General features: G+C 36.7%; 1 protein-coding gene across 1 annotated transcript in view; it reads right to left on the bottom strand.

Moving 5' to 3' along the window:
• Positions 1-12,857: 12,857 nt before the first annotated feature.
• Positions 12,858-24,121, bottom strand: part of LOC114120178 (zinc finger homeobox protein 3) — a 113,069-nt gene continuing 101,805 nt past the window's right edge. Inside the window, 1 exon segment of the mRNA XM_050203710.1 lies at positions 12,858-17,968. Coding sequence (XP_050059667.1) covers positions 16,986-17,968 — 983 coding nt within the window. The 3' untranslated portion in view covers positions 12,858-16,985.

Here is a 24,121-nt window from a genome sequence, read left to right as displayed (position 1 = left end):
AATTATTAATATTATGTATTATTATATGTTAAGGTATAGTTTTTATCGTGTCTAGCGCGTCTTACGCGGGTCGTAATCCTCCGTAGAGTTGACATTTTCAAAGGATTAAGGAATTATAACGATTATTATTTTTCATTATTCGTCGACGTAATCGTTTCGAACGTAATGTGGATAATATATAATATTATGTACATGACGTATGTAATATCATTGTGTGCTCACTATACGTTTGCGTACGGTGTTTAAACACCAGACCGAGTGCCTATATCAAATTTTAATCGTTTACACGGGACCAATAGTCACTATAACAATAATATAGTACCTACGTACATGTTAGGTACACCGTCGAAACGTTTTTGATTATAATAATATTATGCATATCATCACTGAACGTATTTCAATTATACTCCGTACGCCTTTTTATACTATTCCATTTGGTATGTGTGTTATATACATATTATAATATTGCAAACATATCACAGCATTCTAAATTCACTAAATTCGACCGGATTCCCTCGGCAGATTTCGGCTGTTTCGGATAGTATATAATATTATTATAGTATTACATCGACGGCGGTGCGATCGTTAAAATAAAATAATATACAGCAGTACTGGTGGTGGTGGTAGTACAGTTGAAGTAGTTTGTAGTACGCGTTTTACCTCGCCTAGCTCTGACTCACCGAACACACCGACTCGATCATAAAGGTTCTCGGACCTTATCGATGCGAATAGGTAATTCGAATAATATTCCGATCTATATACTATTATAGTATTTTATTACGTACGACGCATATCATTATAATATTAAATAGGCATGTTACATTAAACGCCGTGTGCTGTCTTCTCGGCGGCGAGACGCGGATCCGCTTCTGCGCGGTGTTTACGACCGGATTCGCTTCCTCCTATATTTATAATATTATAACGATAATATTATATTATGCGTGTGTAGGTACCTAATAATAATATATTTGTGCATATTATTATACGTAATATGTCCGCGTGTGTATGTGTGCGAGTGTGTTATATACGACGGATGTGGTTTTTCTAAAAACTCGCACGTCCGACGATGACAGACTGGTTTTTTTTGGGGGTGTTCTCGCGGGTAGGTAGTCGTTTCTAATCAAACCCGATTACGTATATTATATATATATGTATAAAATAACGATAATAACGAAAAATAATTGATTTTTTCAGTATACGGCGGCAGTGGGCAGTCGTGAAGTTAATCAAATTAACGGCGTTTAATTGGATCGGTTTTTTTTTTTAATTAAACGGATTGTTTTTAATGGAATCAACTACATAATAATACGAGCAGTGGATAAGTATAGCATATGTGGGCAATAAGCTCTGACTATATGGGTAACGATTAAAAACATATACACCGTGTTTTTATTTCTATATTAATTTACGGTCTACGAATTAATTACTTTATACGTATATAATAATATTATATAGGAACGGTTCGTAAATTACTATCGTTCGTTTAATACGTATGAGATGTGCTGTGGCCCGGCAGAGTGAATTCCGTATGTGTATCGAGTCGAAAATATTGCTCTATCGCGCCGCCATGGGCGTTCTATTACCGAATGCGATACCAGCTACCTATATCCACCGTTTTACTATATAACATTATTATATTATTTTCGCGTTTTGCCGTAGAGCAAAACCTAAAACCGCGTTATATTTCCTGATAGGTATGAAACGTATAATTCGTGTGTATAAGGACTATATATTCTATAATTCTATACATGTCGTATGATAATATAGTTTAAAACGTTATTATTTATGATATTATATTCCGCATTTGTATTTGCAATTATAACGTTTCAAAGCCTGCAGACGATTGCGACGTTTAACGTCAAAATGCATATTATTATATACAACATATGCATGTGGTATGTATACCGCACGTACGGATAAGGTTCGAACGCAAAATTATTGTTAGCAAAAAAAAAAAAAAATGTCGCTAACCTATTTCTGCAGATGGTCTACCCCTAATCGATTGCGCTCGACTGTTTGCGACATACTATTAATGTAGCGCTGCGGGGACAAGCGATTCAACAATATTATTATGCACAATACGTCTAAAACAGTGAGAAACGTGAACGATTATAATAAAACTACCTATAATAGGTACTTATATAGTTGCCAAATGAAATCAAATTCCGTACGCCGCCGCGGCATAACGTTCGTGATTAGAGGTACGCGGGTGTCGCGCGTACGCCTATATGATAATTTATACGCAAACGACAACGAAAACGAGCCAAACTCGACGTGTATTATGATGATTGCGTTACGATTTACATAATAAGTTATTATTATTATTATTGTAAGAAATTGTGCTTAAGCCTCACATCGTGCACCGACCGTGTGCATGTTTTATTTATATCTATAGGTATAGGTATATAATATATATTGCAGTTTAGGTATTCACATGTAATGGATTCTCTCTATCGTATTTTTTCCTTTTCTTTCTTTTTTTTTTTATTGCAATCCAATTACATCGATTTATTATATTAAACTCGCCAGTCGCGGTCGGTCGTATCGCGCATAAAAACGGTATCGCTAACCGGGACGTCAGAAATAAAACGGTAATAATTTCGTGTACATTATTTTATTATTTATTATTATAAAATATACCAGTGCGGTGCAGTACGCGTATTATTATCATTATTATTATCGCCATCATCATCATCGCCTCGACGTCAAAATCGCGTTTATATACCTTCGGGTAATAATATATATGTATATTATATATAAATAATTACACGCGATGTACGGACTTAAAATATCACGCAGTACATAGTGTTATAGCGATAATTGTATGCGAATTTCGCGGCGCTATATACACTAAAAGCGGCGTTACCGAGTTTTTAAGATCTTCGCTTGCTCAATGGTCCGTGCAGTACTTTACCTCCCCGTGCCAACGATAAAGCCCCCTTACAATCTGTTTTTGAGGGGGCTCGCAACGGCGCGTAATCTGTGGCGCCCAGCCTCATATCAACAGATGATGTCGTTATGCGACAATGGCTTTTAAAACTCTGATTGTAATATAACTATCTAATATTAGCACTACTACATTATAAAAATGTATAATAGTCAATAGGTAACGTTTAAACACGTTCAAATACCTGTGCAGATGATAGAAATAATCATTTCGTGATTTCGTTTTCATCTGTAAATTTAAACGTTTAAATATGTATCACTTAAGAATATTTACAAATTAATTTAACCCTATAGGTTTTCATACTAGCTATCTTAAGTGAGACCCAGTAATCTATGGCATAAAAAAAAAAAAAAATTAAAAAATTAAAATAAATAATAATAAGTATTATTTTGAGTCCGTTTTGATGTTGTAATACGCCACAGCGTTCAGATTATAATAAATAGTTCCTATAGAATACGTTGTTTCAGTGCTGACATCAGTTTTTTATGTGACTTGATCTACCAATAATAATAATTATTTATAATTTATTCATATATCATTGTAATTATTGGTTTTTTTTATTAGTAGATATATGATATCAGATTGGAAAACCAGACATAGATTTAAAATTATAGTCCTATAATAATTGTGTGTGTATAAGATCTTTTCCAGGTGTAACTCGCGTAAAGTTGGTATTTGTTTGACTTGATAATATTATTATTATTTTTTAAAGTTCATCCTATTGCGTTTAATCGATCACATTTACGTCCGTTAAATTCTCTAAATATTTAACACAATAATAATACATTATATATTGCACGAATGATATTCTCGTCACGGTTCCTAGAAAGTTTTCTGGGTCAGGGGGCGGCCACGGTGAACTTAATATAATAATAATACCTATATAATATACATGTTATTTATATTGCAGGATAAAATTCCGTCTTGCAGAATTCCGAAGAATAACGATAAACAAAGGTAACGAAATGAAACTGGCAGCTATTTTCCGGACGTTCGCCCGTAGAGACAACTGAGGAAAAAACATATTATACTTTAACCTAAATCACTACAACTGTTGTAAAATACTATGTTGACGAATTCTAAATGTAATACACATCACTTATAGACGAAACGTCAACAGAAGATTCCAATACCACGGATAATACATTTTGTACGGAGAGCGCCGCTATTAGCATCGCAGCGACTATGTACAACGATTGTATATTTGAAATTATTCCACCCTTACTTTTTCGTAATTACATCAGATAAATGTCAAGTTAGTTTCTGGAATTCGTAGGTCCATCGATTTGACACGGTGTAAACAACTTACAGTAACTGGAAGTGTCACTAACTTCACACCATACCCCTCTCAATTTGTCTAAATTATACCAGACAACCAACTTACTTACTTAATATATACCTAATTTAAACAAAGTAGGTGGAATGAAGGTTTTTCGTAAACCAGTCTAGAGTTAAATTAACCATTGCATTTATACCAATACTGGGTTACTATATCCATCTAAGCCTTCACCCTCCCCCATATTACGCCTATGGTTCTGAATCTATAGAATGTAATAGTTAGATAGAAAAAAAAATAATTATAATTTATTAAACATTATTGAACTATAGTCCACAATTTTCTGCACCATCGTACATTTCGATCTGTAATATAAAATTATTTTTATTATTTACATTCACTCTAGTTGATCGCAGATCGCAGTAGTGAAAAATCGTTAAAATTGCCATGAGTTCACAACAATATATACTGCAAATTTAAATTTTAAGGGGGTGCCATAAAGCTCATTACCCATCGGAATGATTTATACGGAATACAGCAATATCTTAAAAAATCTTTAACAAAATGTGGTTTTTGTTTCAAACATTTTTAAATACAATAATCGCAATCACAGTCGTTCTATTATTAGCACAGTATGTAGTTATAACCAATTTATCGTATTGTTTATCTTAATTCACCACTCGGTTCCTGCGATAAGCAATATAGGTACTCAAAGGCTTCAGGCTACAGCTGAACACTTATCAGTATGTTCGCGACGTCCGTGTTATTAAGACGTTATCCAAATTCAATATTTTGTACGTGAGTTGTATGTTGCCTATAACTATATATCTTGTAAAATACTTATTGAGGTGAGAACTAAATATATTATTAATTACTATAAATGTAATTAGTTATTACTCATTATTACTAACCTAACGCTCATATTTACACTGTAATATATAATTTTTTTTTGTGTAAAATAGGCCCCAAAAAACTATCGGGTACACAAAATAGAAAAAAATTAGGAAGACGAATATTTTTAATTTTGCGTTATAATTTTTAAATTTTATCTGCACCGAGGCGCGGGTGAAGTACAATATGTATACGTTAAACTTTAATGATCAGCGTGAAGCTCCAAAAACAACAAAAACGTTAATTATTTTTGATCTCTGTTATTTACCCACCATAGCGGATATAATTTAATATAATACACACTAATGTTATTATTTTTTTTTCTTTTGATTTTAGACGGACGGCATTTGTAATAATCACACATATCCAAAAACACACGTCACACGATTGCAGGAATGAAAAAATGAATTTTTACATTATGTGTCGTTTTTCTATTATTGACGGGCTCACAAAAAAAAAGCTCATTTTATATTATAAACAGCGACTGCAGTGCGGTAGGTAACTCCGACACGGTCGGGCTTGCCGTCAAAAAATTACACACATCGCAGGCGTGTATTAACGGCAAAGTGGCCGCCGGGTAATGGTCTACTCGGTGTGCTTATTGTGGTGACGTTATCCGGGATGAATAGGGTGAAAAGGCCACGGACGGAACGTGGAAAGAGGCGTAGGAGGAGGAGGACTGTATATAGGAAAAGAAAAAGAAAGCGATCTCGTCCCCGCGTCCGTCGAATCGTTCGTGGCTCTTTAAGTAGGCTATCCGCGGGCTTCACTGCATGCTCGTTTGACGTGCGTTATTTTTACTATATTGTTATTATTATTATTAATAATAATACGGGGCGCGTAATTCCTGTGTGGTTTGAGCCTTTGAACTGATAACGTTTCGCGGTGGCGTTACCATGGAGAACGGGGGCGGAGTCGATACGGCCAGTGATTGATTATGATTGATACGCGAGAATATTACCGAGAAAATACTTATGCGATATTATATCACGGCTTTAGTGTATGCTGTGTATGCTGTATATATATATATATCGGCCAGCGAGTAAATGCATCCACACTCCGACACCCTGCAATACCGCCGCTGCACCATCGTGCTATTATACTTAAGGTACTTATATGTATTATATATTTTAGCGCGCGTATATTATATATTGTTTATTAGATATCCCCGTCTTACTGCATCAGCTATACGTATATATAATACCATGATATCAGAAAACACATTAAAGGTATGAGGCATGTGTAACGCGGTACTCGAGATTTGTGCGAGAGACTTTTCTACAACATGTATATAAATTATACCGGTACGAAATGATTTCAACGCAGAATTGAATCGACATTTTTCAATAATATATTGTGGGTACTGCCGACGAGACGAACTTTATCGACACATTGTCGGGATAAATCGAAATTATGGTTTAGGCTAAGGTTAAATGCGACCATTTGTCGTTTTAGTTTTTGGTTTGTAGCTACAGGATAACGTGTCGTGCATGTATAGTAACAGTCAAAATACTCAAAATATTGCAGCAGTTTGCCTTGTAACGTCTTAACAACTTATTTAAAATACAATGAAATTTCGAACATTTTTTTAATCATTTACTATATAGATACTTTCAATTTTTTTTAACCTAACCTAACATATCGTCGCTTATTATAATTCGATTTGGTCCCGAAAGGTATAGTACTCTAAGCGTGGACTCACATTAAAAAGTATAGCCGCGTATATAGTTGAGTATAATTTTTTTTCGTACAACACGTCAACACGCGATTGTGGTCGGGTTGATTCCATTCCGGACCTACAGTGCTCGCGACAACTTTATAAAAGCTCGATCGTCGCGCGTACCCTACAACATATTGTTACATATTGTCAGCGCATCATCCTCCGTCCGCGTTTTTCCATATTGTATGGTCGTCACCATCAGTCAATATGATATTGTAATGTGTTAGCTTATGACGTATATAGGTAATACGGTCATCGTTACAACAACAAGTAGGTATACATCTCTTTTTAGCTTTGTGTATCACAGTCTCCGTCTCTCTCTCTATCGAGTCCATCTCAAACCTACGAGTGTTTTAGATAAATGTTACACTGTACCACTAAAAATATTTTATTATACGGCGTATACTGCAGACGATGGACCGCAGGGAGGATCGTGACCGATACACGCGGGAGAGGCGTATAATTAGACGTAATTATAAGTAAAAAACAAAAAAAAAAAAAAAAAGAAAGAGAGAAAGAGAGAAAAAAGGCGAAATGTATAATAATACGTACCCGTGTATAATATAATAAGAGTTGCGCTCGCGAGAGCGACGGAGACGGCGGTAATAATTATACCCGGCGTCGGAGTGTGGACACGGCGTAGTTAGAAAGAGCGAACCCCACCCACCCCCGGCCCGCGGATCACCTCCGCGTTTCTTGTCACGTTTATATTACACACACACACACACACCAGTATAGGTACACACTAATTATCCACACACACACACACACACACACACACACAAAGATCGATCCCCAGGCTTAATTTTTTCTAGATCTCTTTCGGGTCATTGTCTTGGTGGCGGCCCTCTCCGCTGTATAATATACGCACATCGTATTACAGGTATATACTATGTATAATTATTCCGAGTGTGCACCATAGTGTATATATATATATATATACATAATATAATACGGCTCTGTGATTGTACGCACGCACACACACACACACGTTCGTGTGTAATTATAATTATTATTCGGAAAAAAAAAAAAGAAAAAAAATGATAATAACAATTAACGGAGTGCCTATAATAATTATATTACTTATATACCATACAACGACCCGACATAACACACTTACTCGCGAGATTACAAGCGTTACATAACATACCTATAACACCACTCGCTATCCGAACGTTGGTTTTTTTCTCGGCCGTCGTGAAACTTATCGCGCGCGCGCGTGTGTGTGCCGTGTAGGTTATCTATTCTTCTAGCGTACGCCTGACATCTGTTGATCGGCCGGCCAATTCGTCGCCAAAAAAAAGAAAAAAAATACCGAAACCATACCTGCAGTTGTTACCCCCCCTCCCCTCGACTGCTCCATCCGAAAATCGACGAAAAACAAAACACGCCTCGGACACTCGACAGTCGATTTATATATTATACAAGTAGGTACTGTTATTGTTCTATTCTATAACCGACTCTCGATGGACGGTAATTGGCGACAGCAGTGCGTATTGTAATATGCTAGTTGCAGAAAATCGTAAAATTCGTGTGTTCTCTTCGAGCCCATCGATGCCATTTTATCGCTAAACCTAAATATGTTTTTGTTTATTGGTGTAAAGGACACGTATTATACTATATCGCACACGTTTAGTCGAGAAAATACAATTATATTATGTACTGATTAATGTATTATATAACTTTGTTGTCGTATTTCTATGTGTATATTATACAACACTGTAATCGATAAGTGTGTTTTACGCGCGAGCAATTACTATCATCAACGATTATAACGACTACGTGTGAGATGTGTTGACGTATATCGTGTGAGTTATGGTTCGCGTACCCTAAGAGTTTGATAAAACAATGTGTACATACACATTATATTTTCTCCTCCGTCTGTACGACGTTTACAATTTGCCGAACTAAGTGCGTGATGTCTATTACACCTATAATATACCACGGTATATCGGTATCTCCGGGCTATCGGTCACCGGCGCTCGAGACGGAGCCAGAGGTTATAAATTCATAAACGGACTTTGTGGCATTATAACATAATAATATGACTGTAATGTACGGTACAGACACGTCGCCCGTACGGTGGCGTCTTCCTCGTGTATGCCTCAGCGGGCAGTCTTTTGTTTCTCCCAGACCAGAACGTGTCTTTTCTGGTAAATCTGTTCGGTTCGCCCATTTACTGCACAATGCGTACGGCTTTGAACGGTCGAACAATAAATAGAAATCATAGGAAAAACAAATAATATCAACGTATTGAAAGACCATATGCGACATAATAGTATAGTGGTCCCTTGTAAGTTTCATACATATCGCGTCAGGTCGAGAAAAAAACCCATACAGTCGTAAATTTATTTCATTTCAAAGCGATGTCATAATTTAACATCCAGTTTGACAGTGCTTAATTTCGTACTGATACCTGTGCCTATTGTTGAGATCTCTGTACTACTAACCTAACCCTGTTGTTCACCGACTACACACGCTTTAAATCGTAGTGTTATAACGCCACGTGGACACAAATCGTCTACCTACGGCAACTTAATTCTCTGGCCCGGCCAGAAACGTCTGAATGGACTTGTATAGCGTTTGACCGACAGTTTTTGCAAAAATCATTTTCTTCTATAGTTTTCGATAGAGGATTAAGCATTTAAGTATAATAGAATGTTGTAGATCGCATATAGATTATATATTATAATCGGAGAGACCCCGTGGATCGCCCACACACGTGTTTCGTTCACTTCGACGTGTGAACATCAGCCGAAATAGAAATGTCAAAAATTATAACTTAACAATATAATATAAACTTACTGTCATATATGATATAATAGGCCATATGTGCAGTTTATAATATCCTTATTTGTAACTGTCACAGATGAAAAATGAGCGTAAATAGGTTAATAACAATCGTAGTGGCTTTTCGCGCATATATAATATTATCTTTTACTTAATCTCGTACTCGTATACATATTGTGTGTGCAATATTTATAAATAAATATATGTATACACCGACGGAGAAGTATATAGGTTTTTTTTTCCAATAGGTTTGCACGCCGAAACGTGCCGGACCTCTTGGCATTTGGGTCGGATCTCCGCTACGACGGTGAAAAAAAATTTATATTTTTTTCTTTTGCTTTTTTTTTTAATTTCTATACGTATACGTGATAATAATAATTCATAGTCTCGAGACGTAATTATATATAATATACATCACTGTGCAGTGCGGTACAGTCGTCGTCGTCGTCGTTCGTCTTGCCCGTTAAAAAACCGAACGAAACGCACATACCTACTTAATTATATTATCGCAACGTCGATACAAAACAGCTCGACTGTAGTGTAGAAAAAAAATTGTAAAAAAAAAATACCAATACACGAGCATATATTGAGTTTAAGCAGTATATAACACGATAATATTATATTATACCACGTGTATTGATATTTCGGCCTGTATGATACGTCATGTGGGTAAACAGCACTCGTATAAGCCATTCGTTATATCATGTGTTATTATATTATCAAAACAACACACGACAACCGGTCAACACCGTTCAGCGAGTGTGTGTGTGCATATTTCGTGTCCTCGGAACGTATAGCTGGTAACGGCGAATTGGTGTGCTTAAAACCGAATTAGATTTCGACCGACTTGTCTGCAGATACGGCAGTCACCCGCTACCCCTAAAAACCGTTCATTCGCCGTCAGTTCTATAATATACTCGAAAAGTTATTAAAACTCTACGCAGAGTGACTATGTTATTAGGTAAATCGTTTTAAAATATCAGATCGATTTCGTGTACGTATAATTTTACTGTTTATACTCGTTACGGTGTAAGTTTATTGTTTATGCACGTATACATTATAGGACATATAAACTCATATAATAACATAAATTATACATGGGTTTGTTAGAGTTAAACAGCTTTAAGTATACAATTACGAATGTCCATGTCACGGTGTTCGTGATTGATATCATTAAGCAGGTATAGGTATTATTATAATATAGCGTTGCGTTATTAAACGAGGCGAATTTAAAATCACAAAATCTGTAACAGATATAGACATGTATGGGGTACTTACAAATTTGAAATTTCTATTTTTTATACTATAGAATATTTAGTATGAATAATGCATCCCGTATGTAACACCAAAAATTCAAAAACAAAATTGATAAACAAGAATAAAATACAAGCAGGTACAATATTATAAGTACCTATAATATAACTTTAGCCTTGTATAATTTTACTCAATATATTTTGTGTGTATTTTCAACGCGTGAGAATGCTAAATTAATCTATGCATTTAAACGTCGATAACTCGTTATTGTTTTGCACGCACTGCACGTGATGTTTGTACGTGTATTCCTATATAGATATATATTAAAATATTATTATATCTGAAAAGGTCGGGATAAAGTTACCTTTATAAGTTAAACGATAGTTAAAAAAAAATTTAACTGGCAGTTGGGGTTAAACGTTACTTTTTATTATATTGATCAAAAAAAAAAAAAAAACCGAAAAGTTACTTTATATTTTCGCGGGTAGAAAGTTTTTCGAAGATGAAAGTAAGGCTAAAAGCCAATAAAGTTATCTACCAAAAAAAGTTTTAAATTATTTTTCGCCGGACCAACTTTGACTTTCCATTATATTATTAAAATATACTGGAAATTATTATATTGGAAATATTTATTATAGCTATTATAAAAGGCTGAAATGTGATGCGGCATATTATACATATTATCTCGGTCTACTTAGATAGAATAGGTTTATTTAGATTTGTAGTTTAGTTCGATTTAAAAAAAAAAAAACGCTTAAATTATTATTCTTTTTATATAAAACAACTATATCAGTCTTATCTTAGAAATGAAGTATTAATTAATATGAGAAATTTCGCTATAGATATTTCGTTGTACGCTGTATTCGTAGTAGATAATTTAAATACTTGTAAGTAGTTAATAGTTAATAATACATAGTATTACGATACTTAACACGTTTTAACACTACAATGTGTCTATAATATAATTTCTGACTTACCTTGATGGCTTGATTCGATTATTTGCATACAAGTGTATGTTCACTGTTAGTATACTTTTCGTACACACGCTCTAATAGTGTCTAGCTGAAAGTGGATGGACGAGTTCAACCATTGCTTCGACAGTCCGATTAATCGTAATGCGAATCCCGCATTTCGTTCATCGAATGTCAGCTGATATATATATACAGTTTTACACTTACTATATTATATTTTATGTACGTCTTATAAGTAGATGCTATTACAACACTCGTATTATCGATACTTCATCGTTTATATATACCTAAAGTTCAACGATAGTGAGTAAAAACCCAAACTCTTCTTCAAATAATATTATCATTAGTTATTTAGTTATCATTAGAAAGAATAACAATTATGATTATTATGTTTCTCATAACCTAACTTATACTTGGGGAGGAGGCGAGAATTGATTACCCACTTTGAGTAAATGTGAAAATGAAATTATTATCAACGAACGTGTAGTAATATGAATAAATGCAAATCCATACGTCACGTAGGTACGTATAACTATTCAATATAATAGGTACTTTTATTTACTTACTTTTTATATGCCTACTGATAACTAAATAACGCACGTAAGGAGTTCTAAGCATGACCGAAGTCAATACCTATACTTTTCAGAAAGTACTCAATTAAAAACAAAGTCTGAGCACATATTCGCAACTTGTGAATTAAATCTTATCCTATAAAATTATTAGCTGCCTACTCACTAAGCAAACACTCCGCTAGGCTGGCGGATTTGTGCACGCAGCATATCTCTTGACGTTAACGAACCATTCACCCTATTTTTGCGCATACACTTACTATTTATTGTAAGTTCTATACCATTCGTAGCAAGTATAGTAAATTTGTCATTGGCGATGCTTACGTTTTTTTACTTCGTTATTGAACGCATCATCCGACATTGCGGGCATACGAAAAGCATCGGTTTAACCACAGGAATAGGAAAATATTAAAAGGTAGATGGAAAATAAAAACACTCGTTTAGACCAAATTTGTAGACTACAATTTTAATACAAGAATCGTGTAAAACATTGTGTGATACCGCAGTGGGTTTTTATTTTTTATAATTTTATTATTCCGTCAAACGACAAATAAATACATTAGTACATAATATAGGAGCGTACACATAGGGGATGGTCGGGTGGCGGGGGTTGAGGGGGTTTCGTCGGAGGGTGTTGCGAGTGACCATGTATATACACGAACCGACTTTATTATACCTGGACTCGGCGAGACCGGCACATCGTCATTCGTGTCATATATATGCACTCGTCTAGGGTAAAGAAAATATTATAATGCACGGCGGCGGTTGACGTACCTACTTACACAATAACAACAACGTGGAAAAACAATAATCACAATAATAATAATACATTAAAATATTATATATATATGGGTTACGTACGTACACAATTCGTACGTTATTGTAGGCGGTGATTATATATAATTAACACATTATACATTATTTCGAATAGGATAAAAAAAAAAAATACAAATACAAATGAAAAAAAAAAAACAATTCCAAAAATCGATATTGCGTTTGTCCTTATATTGCGAGTTATACAAAACAGGTTAAAAAATAGTTAGACAGAAATCAAAAACATAACATGATAATAATACGTCCGAGAGACGATGTCACCGCCACCGTGACCAGTAGATATTACACTTTTTATTACAATTTATTACAATATATTATGGGTACATTATAAAATGAACGATTTTTGTGATTGTATTCTGTCGGGGAGGTGTCGGGTAGGGGAGGAGGGGGTGGGTGAGAACGTGACTGTTACATGTATGCGTACGAGGGCGGGTTGTATACGGTATTATGACAAACTATAAATAAAAACAAAAAATAATGTTCAAATAAAAAAGAGAAACAAAAACACCAACAATGCACACGTTTAGTATAACTCTAATAGTAAAATGATACATTCATATAATTGTTTGCCTTAGACGTTTAATAATAATAATAATAATAATAATAATAAAATAATACTACTAAAATAGTCGTAATTAATCAAATGTTAATCGTTATTATTTTTGTTTTTTTTTTTGTATAATTTTATTTTTTTTTTAATTTTAAATATATATTTTTATATATATTTATAGAAAAAAAAGCATTAGTATTAATTTTATACTTTTCTTAAAACTTTTTTTTTGTTTTTATGTTATATTTAATAATAATTATTATAATGTTTAATATATAATATATAATCATTATCATTTAAATTAAATTTATTCATTATATATTAATAATAATATTTTTTATATAATAAAACAGGAACCTTAGTACATATGTCAGCTAAATATAGGAACCTTGAATGCTGGGAGTGGATATCGGTTGTCGCGGAGGGCGCGACAATGGATATCGTTTTAAAGTTGTTTTTTTTGTTTGTTGTTTTTTTTTTCGCTTTTCGTGGTTTTTCTCGTTTTTCCGTTTTCATCTTGTCGCGCGCTCGCGCCCACGAGTGGTGGTGGTGATGGTGTTAGGGGGGGAAGAGGAGAGTGGTGTGACGAATTATTTGAACGGCGAATATACTATCGCGATACAGTGCCCAACGTGCGGGCGGATGGCGTGTTGGTTTGTGTAAGTGTGTTTGTGGGGCGGTGCGCGCGCTTAAAACGTTTTTCCGGGGACGGGGTGCGCCGTCTCGTCCGCCGTCGCTGGCCGTGTTACTGCCGCGCCGATTACTGGCTCCTCCGTGCGTGGAGAGTATGTGCGCGGCGGCCGCAGCGTCGGCGGCATTGGACGGCGCCGTCAAGTCTCGCTCCCAGCGACGAAGACTTCACCGGCCTACCGGCTGCTGATCCAGGGGGTGGGGGGGGGGCAAATGAGGAGGGTTAGGATTAGGACGGAGACGGGTTATTTGCGTGTGAGAGGAGGTGTGGAGAGAGTGGAAAACTGGAAACGCGTGTCTCGGAGCAATGGGACGATTGTGTTTTTCGTGTCTTGCCTCGATTAGTGCGGAAACCCATGTAATAATAATATCGTTATACAGGCGTATTTAGTGTGTGTGGTGTGTGCGGGTATCCCGCCGGAACGCTTTCGACTCGAGTTTCTTGGCGGTCGATGAAAATAATATCGTGTGGTATGTATAGGACCGGAAGTGTCTGGGTCATTGGATCCGACGAACGGTTGTGTAATATATGCAAATTATTGTATACGATAATAAAAATTAATTTAAATCATATTATTATTATATTCGTATTAGATAATTTAGAAAATATAGATACATATAATATGATTGATTGATTGATTTTTTTTTTTTTTGCAGTTCCGGCGAGTACAGCACTTGTGACTATCGTGGGTGATCGGATCGGGTTAGGAGGGGGGGGGGTAATGTAGGGGACGGTTGGGGACATAAGGGGGGCCGCCGGGGGGCAACGGGGATCGCGGGCCCTTTGGTGCCAACAATTCAAAGGACACTCGGTCCACGCCCCCCGAAATTTTTTTAAAAAATTAGAGTGTATACATATTTTTATTACGTATACGAAATAAAAAGATAGTTTTTATATATATATATAATATGTATATCGGTCTCCCGAAAAGAAATCGGTTATAGTAACCAAAACCGTTGGGGGAGTAACGTAAAAATTTTTTCCGTTCCGAAGAAACACAAGAATGCCGAAACAAAGTGAATAAAGAAAACATAATATTAGATTGGGGAGCATTATTATAAAATAAGTTTGTTAGTATGTTGTTAATTTTTTTCTCTTTTTACACATCTAGAAACACTGCCTTAACATACTATAATATTATTTTATTTTGTCTTCAAACATTAATGATATATTATATATAATTATAATGAGTTTATTCAATTAAAATAGGGCATATATTTAAATATATTTATATATTTATATAATATTTATCGATTGCTAATTCATTAAATTAATTAAAATTATTACAGCACAATTATAGCGAGGTGTTTGTTACTTGACTTAATATCAATAATAATTTTGAATACAATAAATATTCATTAAATAAAATTACCTACCTAAAACGTATAATAATAATAATAATAATTGTAGAAATGCATTACAATACTTAAAACCTAATGATGATTTTTTCGGTTTAATCTTTCCGTACTCTCTTTTCATATTTACACAAACCTATATATATATATACGTATTTATATATACTCTAAACATATGCTAAGAAATACTAAGCGACCATAAATGATTGCGCTAAATTTTACATCATTTCATAATAACTCGTGCAATCGAGTTAAGTACGTTTTAGTTTCATATAATATCATATTATATTTTCATGAGTAGTTTCCAAAAAACCGAACGTATCTTTTTTTTAACGGCGTCAATAAAAAAAAAATTATAATAATAATAATAATAATAATATGAAAAAAACCTATATAATACTATTAAATAGTATAATAATAGTAATAATATAATAATAAATAAATAAATAAACAAACAAACAAACAAACAAGTAGCGTAAAGGAACTTTCAGTTATCGTATTTTTTTGTTTTTTTTATACACACATAAATAATTAATTCTTTTCGTTAGTGATTTTTCTTAATACGAGGAACTACGAACCTTTTTTGAGATGAAAAAAAAAAGAAATAGTGAGGAAACGAAAGACCGTAGAAATTGTTTGCTTTATACACAACTTTTTAAGACGGGACGCGCAAAAAAAGGGGAGAGGCGTGATGCTGATTTTTTTTTTTTTTAATCAATAATATTGTTTATCCGACATTTTATAAACAGTACGCGCAGCGCGTGTTGGTGCGGCGGATAATATATATATAGTGTATTATATTATTATCGTTTGAGTGCAAGGAAAATCGCAATAACAAAAAATCGAAAATTATTATATAAAAAAAAAAAAAACAGAAAAAAGTCCTCTCCCCAGGAACATGAGTGTGTCGAAAAGGAACTTTGGGTAAGTTTACACAATAATAATATAATATAAATAAATAAATTAAATAATACTAATAATAATCATAATAATAATAATATACATACACACACATTACATACGTTTTACACATAACACGTTTTGTCGTAGTGGTCGACTCGGCGGCGGCCCAAAAGCCGGAGAGCAGTCTTCGGCCGCGGTCGACGGTGGTCGGGATTCACGTTGATCGGTGGTCGGTTATTGGCCGCTGCTGACGGGCGCGACGTTGCACGCAGCCGGCGGAGCTGTGAACTTGTGCATCTTGGCCGTGGCCGCGGCGGCGGCGCCGGACGACTTCTTGTCGGCGGACGGCGCGCAAAACAGATTGGCGTTGGAGTCGCTGTTGAGGTCGCGCGGCGACGGGCTGCGGCCGACCGCCTTGGCCGCGGCCAGCGCCGTGATCTGGTTCACCACGTCCTCCATCTCGTCCGACAGGTTGGGCGACGGTTGGAGCTGTTGCATGTGCAACTGCTGCTGCTGCTGTTGCTGGTGTTGCTGCTGTTGGTGTTGCTGCTGCAGGTGATGGTGATGGTGGTGGTGGTGTTGCTGCTGCTGTTGCTGTTGCTGCAGGTGTTGTTGCTGGTGTCGGGCGGCGACCGACGGGGCGGCCTGACCGTAACCGCGGTGAGCCGTCTCGATGTGCGCGCGCAGGGCGTGCACCGTGCCGTACGTGTTGGTCTCGCCGTTGGCGCCGATGCCGCACGACCGGCAACCGTACGCCGGATGGGCCAGGGCCACGGAACCGGTGGTGCGGCAGTCGCGCTGCTGGTGCGCGGCCAGGCCCCCGTTGTCCGGGAACGCCAGCTGGCACTTGGCGCACGCGTGGCCCACCGTCCGGCCGCCGTCGATGGCGTAACCCTCGGCCGGCAGTTCGGAGGCCGGCACGGTGGCCGCCACCTCGACCACGGCCGTCTGGTCGGGGCGCACCGTCCTGCACCGGTCGGCGATCGCCTGGATCACCGACTGGTCGAGTTGGAGCATGCGCACCGGAGTGCCGGACGGCCCGGACTGTTGCTGTTGCTGTTGCTGGTGTTCTTGCGTGCCCGCGGCCGGCGTCATGGTGCCCGTGGACGTGTTGCCGGCCGAGGCTGCCGCGGCCGCCGCTGCTGCTGCTGCCGCCGCGATGGCCGTCGTGCGCATACCGTTGGTCGTGGCCGCTGTGGTGCTAGGAACGCCCGAAGCTGTAATCATAGAGATATAGATTATTAAAGAATTTTCCGCAGAGTTAAGTCGAAGAGTTAATTTTAGCAACGAAAACTACAACAAATAGTGCCTACTGTATAAACACTACTATATAGATAATATATTATAATGTTTTAAGTTTATGCAAACTTGTTCATTATACAATTAACATAATAATGATATAAACAAACGAGATAAAAAAAACTTTTTTTAACTCAATAAATTATTATAATTTTTTTTTTTTTTTTTTGAATTATGCAAAGTTATATAATTAAAACCTAACTACATTAATTGTTTAACAGAGTTTAAAAACATCATCAATTTGCGCCCAACTTTGAGATTATATTATTATCTGACATAGCTCCGTATTAAACCGCGGGAAAAACTGTTACGTCTTTTTTACGCTCAATTATGACAGAAAATAGTGAATACCTAATGAATAATATTAAAAGTGAATCAGAATACGATATAGAAGGTACATGACACGATAGACGAGGTAGCTGATTTATGTAATTATCATGGTAGCAAATTAAAATAATATTATCATTTAAAAGCGGTTTTTTCAACTGTAATCTATGAATAATTTATTCCATCAAATCGTAATTTCCTATAGTTCACTCGGGTACTGTTTAAAACCGCATAAAAATATATTTTATTGATGGGTCGCGGTCTCGCGATGACGATTAGTTTGATACGGATATGATTTTCACGACACACTGCACTACTGCTGCTGCAGTACATAATATCTGCAGCAGATGTAAAACCGGGTTTTCACATGTCTCGTTATTAAATTTGAATAGGTAACAACGTGTGGACGACTATCGTAATTAACTGAAAAATTAGTAATTTATTATTGATGTACGCGTAATTAAAATCATTTTTAATACGATACCTATTATAATTCTGACATTTTAATCGATGTACATCCTATAACTCTTTTTATATAATTTATCTTTTTCGAGGCTCTGGAGGGGAAGTAAGAAGGCACCGTTGAAATAAATTACGGCATTGCCGACGTCTTATAATTGCTCATACGTGTAATTAATACACCGCACAACATATGGCACGACACGGTGTCCGACTTAATTACTGTTTAATATAATTTATACGATGTATATTAATTATGTACAGATGGACTGGGTTGACGTGATTTCATCGACGTCGTCGGACTTTGGGTGTGAAATCCGTCGTCGGTATAGTAAGTACAATATAGACGGACAGCAATGGATAGGTCAAACGTTTTGGCGTTGCGGGAGCGTAAGTCGCGTGTACAGAAACCGACCGTTGAACGATCGTTTACGATGCGTTTATATAATATTATTTGTGTAGATACAAGTTAGTATAGGTGCGTATTATAATAATGCTCGTATATATTATTATGTAGACGGCGAGCCGACGTTCGGTCAATAATAATTTGTCGAACACCGTCTGTGGTGATTTTAAAAGACACACTTAAACGTTATCTGTCGTCGTCGGAGAACGACGAAATGAAAAAAAAAAAATAAAAACAAAAAAAAAAATAAAACCGACAAAAAACCAGTTTAGTGGAGAAATAATAAAGGACCGAACGAGTCTGCCGCCGATAAAACGCGGGCCGTGTTAAAACACAACACGGTCGGATAATGGACGCGACGAGTGTGGCGTACGCGGCAAGTATACCTGTAAGCGATAACATAACCGTCTCTCCCCTACACGACATTATATGTACTTACTTATGACACACACACACACACACTCTCAAGCACACTGTATTATCGTACTATTAACGCATATAAATATAATATGTGCCTACAGAGCGAGTTGAATATTACCCTCGATCACCACCGCATCCACTCATTCTCACTCGGTCTCCGAGAGACGACACCTTTCCGGGCGGACGGCCGACTGGCGGTCGTCGTTATCTGTACTAACAACTATACGACAGCAGTGTTATAAAATAATATCGTGTCGTTGGGACGGTTATCTCCACCCGAAAGACTCGTAATAAAAACGATATTGAGGTACAACGCCTAATTATCGAAATGTTCGTTATAAGTTATTAGGTATATTACGTGCGACGTTAATCCAATATAATATTAATCTATACATCATTATTATGTTGTGGTGTTATAGTTTCCAAAAATAAAGAGACACACCGCTCGAGACGACTTGCAGCAGCCTCAAAGCGCGCACCGACCCGCGACTGCCGCCCGATCACCTCCCTAAATGTAACAACATACAAAACACACGCACACACATATTATAGATACACACGTTTTGTAAACAGTTTATTGAGCGTATACGCCATACAGTTACATAATATTAATATCATTAAAGGTACCGTAGAAAATGCATAATAATATATTAGTGTCAATCGTCCATATTTTTTCATAATATCGACTAATATCGTTTTCGTCTGTTTCTATTTTGATTTTTCTCGTGACACATTTTATTTTATTATCGTTATCGTCGTTAACCCAGCCAACACGATGGCTGGCGTCCGCGGCGATCGAACGTTTTCGTTGTACGTTTCAATTCCGTTCGACAATCCAAACGCATTTCTCGTTTGCCCGATACGCGTCGTATTATTATTTGACGAGTAAATCTCCCAAAGCATACATTTTTTACGCGCGTGTTTTAATGACGTGATCGATTAACTACCGAGGAAAAAAAATACGGACGAATGCCGACAGGCGAGGCGTTAAATTATTATTAGGGTGATCCGACTGTCAAACGGTCCGAGAACGACGGATAGAAACCAAGCGACGACACACGATGTTATAATTTAGATCTATATTGATCGTACCTTAACGTTATAGGCTTATGTGACTGCAGTTAGTGATTTGTTGTCGTACACACTTGTACATGGTAATTTTATCACGCGCTAATATATTCGTTTTTCCATTAAAGGTCCAAACGGCAGGAAATATCGACGCACAAACGAAACTTTACTTTTAAATTTTTTTTATTTTTCTAAATAGTAAAAACTAAACTCGATAGTATGTTTTAAAATAAAATGATGACTACAACTGCAATTTTAATTTTAAAAACTAATTTAAAAGTCCTATAATTATAGGTACCAAAAGTGAGACCTGCATTTTTTAGTCCCAAGCCATACAACCGATTTACGTTATAATTATTGTAATGTCGACCATATTGGATTTCTATTAATTTTTTTTTATTAAAATCTTTGTCCGGGCCACGTGTCGTCACAACATAACATATTATTACAGTATACCGATTTTTCAATCCCACTCCTGTCACGTCCGACATATTATAATACACACGTATATTATAGTGCGCGTATATGATATACTGTAGTTGACCGGTCACTCGATGGTCGAATTCGATTGTCTTTACGGTTTTTTTTTTTGTCTTCGTCGTCGGCGAAGGACGTCCAGACACGACACACGCGCAAACACCGCAGCAGACACACAATAATACACGCGCGAAGTTTTTTCAGCAAACGTTAATATCGCACCGAACCTGCAACACACGGGCGCTCTGCGGAATATTCATTGTTGCGGCCGGCACATGATCGGAGTGTAATATCATTCGCCGCGGTCGGATTTGCAATAATAATTAGCGGCGGCGGCGGGGACACTGTCTTCTCATAATTTATATTATATTATATACGAGCACGTATAATATAAAGTCCCACATAATATAACGTATACGTATGCATGTGTGTGTGTTGTGTATAATATGTATAAAATATATTATATTAACTGCGCCGATGTGTAATCGGAGTAATAAACTAATAACACATACGTCCGGGAGGGCGGCCATGTGGTGGGGTGGGGGAGGCGAAAACTCATTCCGAAAACGAATAAGTCCTTGCCGGCGGATTATATTATAACAACGACAAAGATATTATATTATATATACGTATTATGCTAATGCGACGGATCGACACACACACACACACATAATATTATGTTATAGGTAGTGTACCTATACATATGCGTACGATTTTTTTTCTCGTATAAAATAATGTAATACGTTTATATTATGCGTGTGAGTGTGTGAGTGTATACAAACGTCGCGACACCGCACCGTCGGATGGCCTTTTTTATTATTATTATTATTATTATTAATGGCTTCCAGTTTTTAATTTCCAAGAAAGTAATGTGAGTGAGCGAGCACGAGTTCCTTAACGAACGCCGCCGAGTCGCATATTATATTGTATTATATTATATGCGTATACCAGCTATGTATTGGTACGGGCGGCGGCGGCGTCGGTGGATAAAATGAACGTATATAAAATGTGTCAAATGCAAATGAGCGTAATAATAATAACCACGTGAAAGAGTATAAAAATTATAATAAAAAATACAAATAAATAATGGAAACTAATAATGAAATATGGTCGGACGAGGGGCCCACGTTCGGACCGCCACAGTATTATAATAATATTATTATATATGTATATGTATATTATGTGTGGTGGACGAGATTGAGAATAGAGAGAAGAAGAAGAATTAAACGCGGTGCGCATGCGATGTGCTCGCATATAATTATAATAAGAAATCCGAGTGTGTATGTATGAATATGTGTGTATAATACGTATATACGGAAATCCCCCGGAGGTGTGGTTGTTAATTTTAACATCACTTTAATATGTAAATTAGTAACAGTTACTAATGAGCGACGGCTCCGTTGCGAGTAAATCTCCGCTTGTCTACCGCCACTATATTATATAGGTACCTGACCACCGAGACCATAGACCAGATACCTGGGCCATACCGAACACCACCTCCACCACCACCGCGGGACCTAAGTCGTTCGATTATATGCGCGTAGATACAAATATTATTATATTAAAAAAAAAAAAAAAGTAGCCGCCGCCGACCGGGAGGTATATAATATTAATATCATCGTAGTGCTGTAGTAGTAGCGTTGGTATACATATTATATGTATATTGGTGCACCGCGTGATTCCTAAAAATCCGATTTGCATTTAAAATTGGTAAGACGTTGTTATAATCGTTATTAAAACACCATCGTCGCCGCCGCACACTCATAATTTTATATTTCATAATATCACCGAGTTGTGCCGCACACAACGCTCCCATACGAGCCCGGGTCACGTACCGCACACGTTTTTACTATACGGTATAACATTTATTAATAATATATATATATTATTTTTCTTTTTCATTATCGTCCCAACGAGATAAATGACATTAATCGTTCGACATTTTTGTACATAAAGGATAATATATATATATATATATATATATAATACGCGTCGTAGGTAGGTGCGGCCGTACGTTATTATCAGCTATACCTATGTACGTTATTATTATATTGTACTTGTGTGACATTTTTTCGTCAAGACGACCATTGTGTGTTTGTACACACAACACGTTAGGCACATAATATAAATATCCTAACGCCACCCACCGCACTGTTTACGAAGATTTTTCGACATAACATCGCATTTGGAAACGTCTCTTTTATTATATTATTATATTATTGTGCGGAGCATATAGTGTGTACTACCACAGTATGTGTGTGTGTGCGCTCGCGAGCTCGCGTATGTAAAGGTACGTTTGAAAGAGGTGTAATATATTATTATATTATATACAAATAATATAATAGTAAAACCGAGTGATATATTTTATTATTAAAACCCTGCCGAACATTGGCTATTCGGGCAGCTCACATATAGTTTTTCGTCCCTCACAATGGACGAATAGTGCGAGTGGTGGTGTATGACAGTACTTATACCACGTACACACACGTCAAGGTATATAACGATGATTTTCTACCTGTGGTCCGATAATAAATAATAATACGTTTAGTACGGTACACGTGAACGGGCACAAAAGACAGGTTCGGCGTTAATATTTACAACTCTGCCGTGCAACGGTCAAAAGCGATTTTGGCCTGACACACCAAAGCGGAGCAGCGTATAGAATGCTATAACTCATCCCGAGCAATAACAATTGAATCGAACGAGGACGTGACATTTTGTGGTCAGATAAGAATCACTCTGACTGTATTAGAATAATATAATCCGTGTGCGCGTCTCGTCCGTTATTCTAGTAGCCCGGAAAGCGCGTGAAAGAATAACTCTAAAATAGTTATTTGAATAAATCGCCCGTGCTGCTGCCCCGACCTAACCCTTTGTCCGCCCGGCCAAATTCTCACGTCAGACCGTGTTGAAG

Source organism: Aphis gossypii, chromosome 1 (genome assembly GCF_020184175.1).
Source record: "Aphis gossypii isolate Hap1 chromosome 1, ASM2018417v2, whole genome shotgun sequence".
NCBI classification, from domain to species: Eukaryota; Metazoa; Arthropoda; class Insecta; order Hemiptera; family Aphididae; genus Aphis; species Aphis gossypii.
Note: the sequence above shows the minus strand (reverse complement) of the source record. Positions and strands in the feature narration are given on the sequence as shown.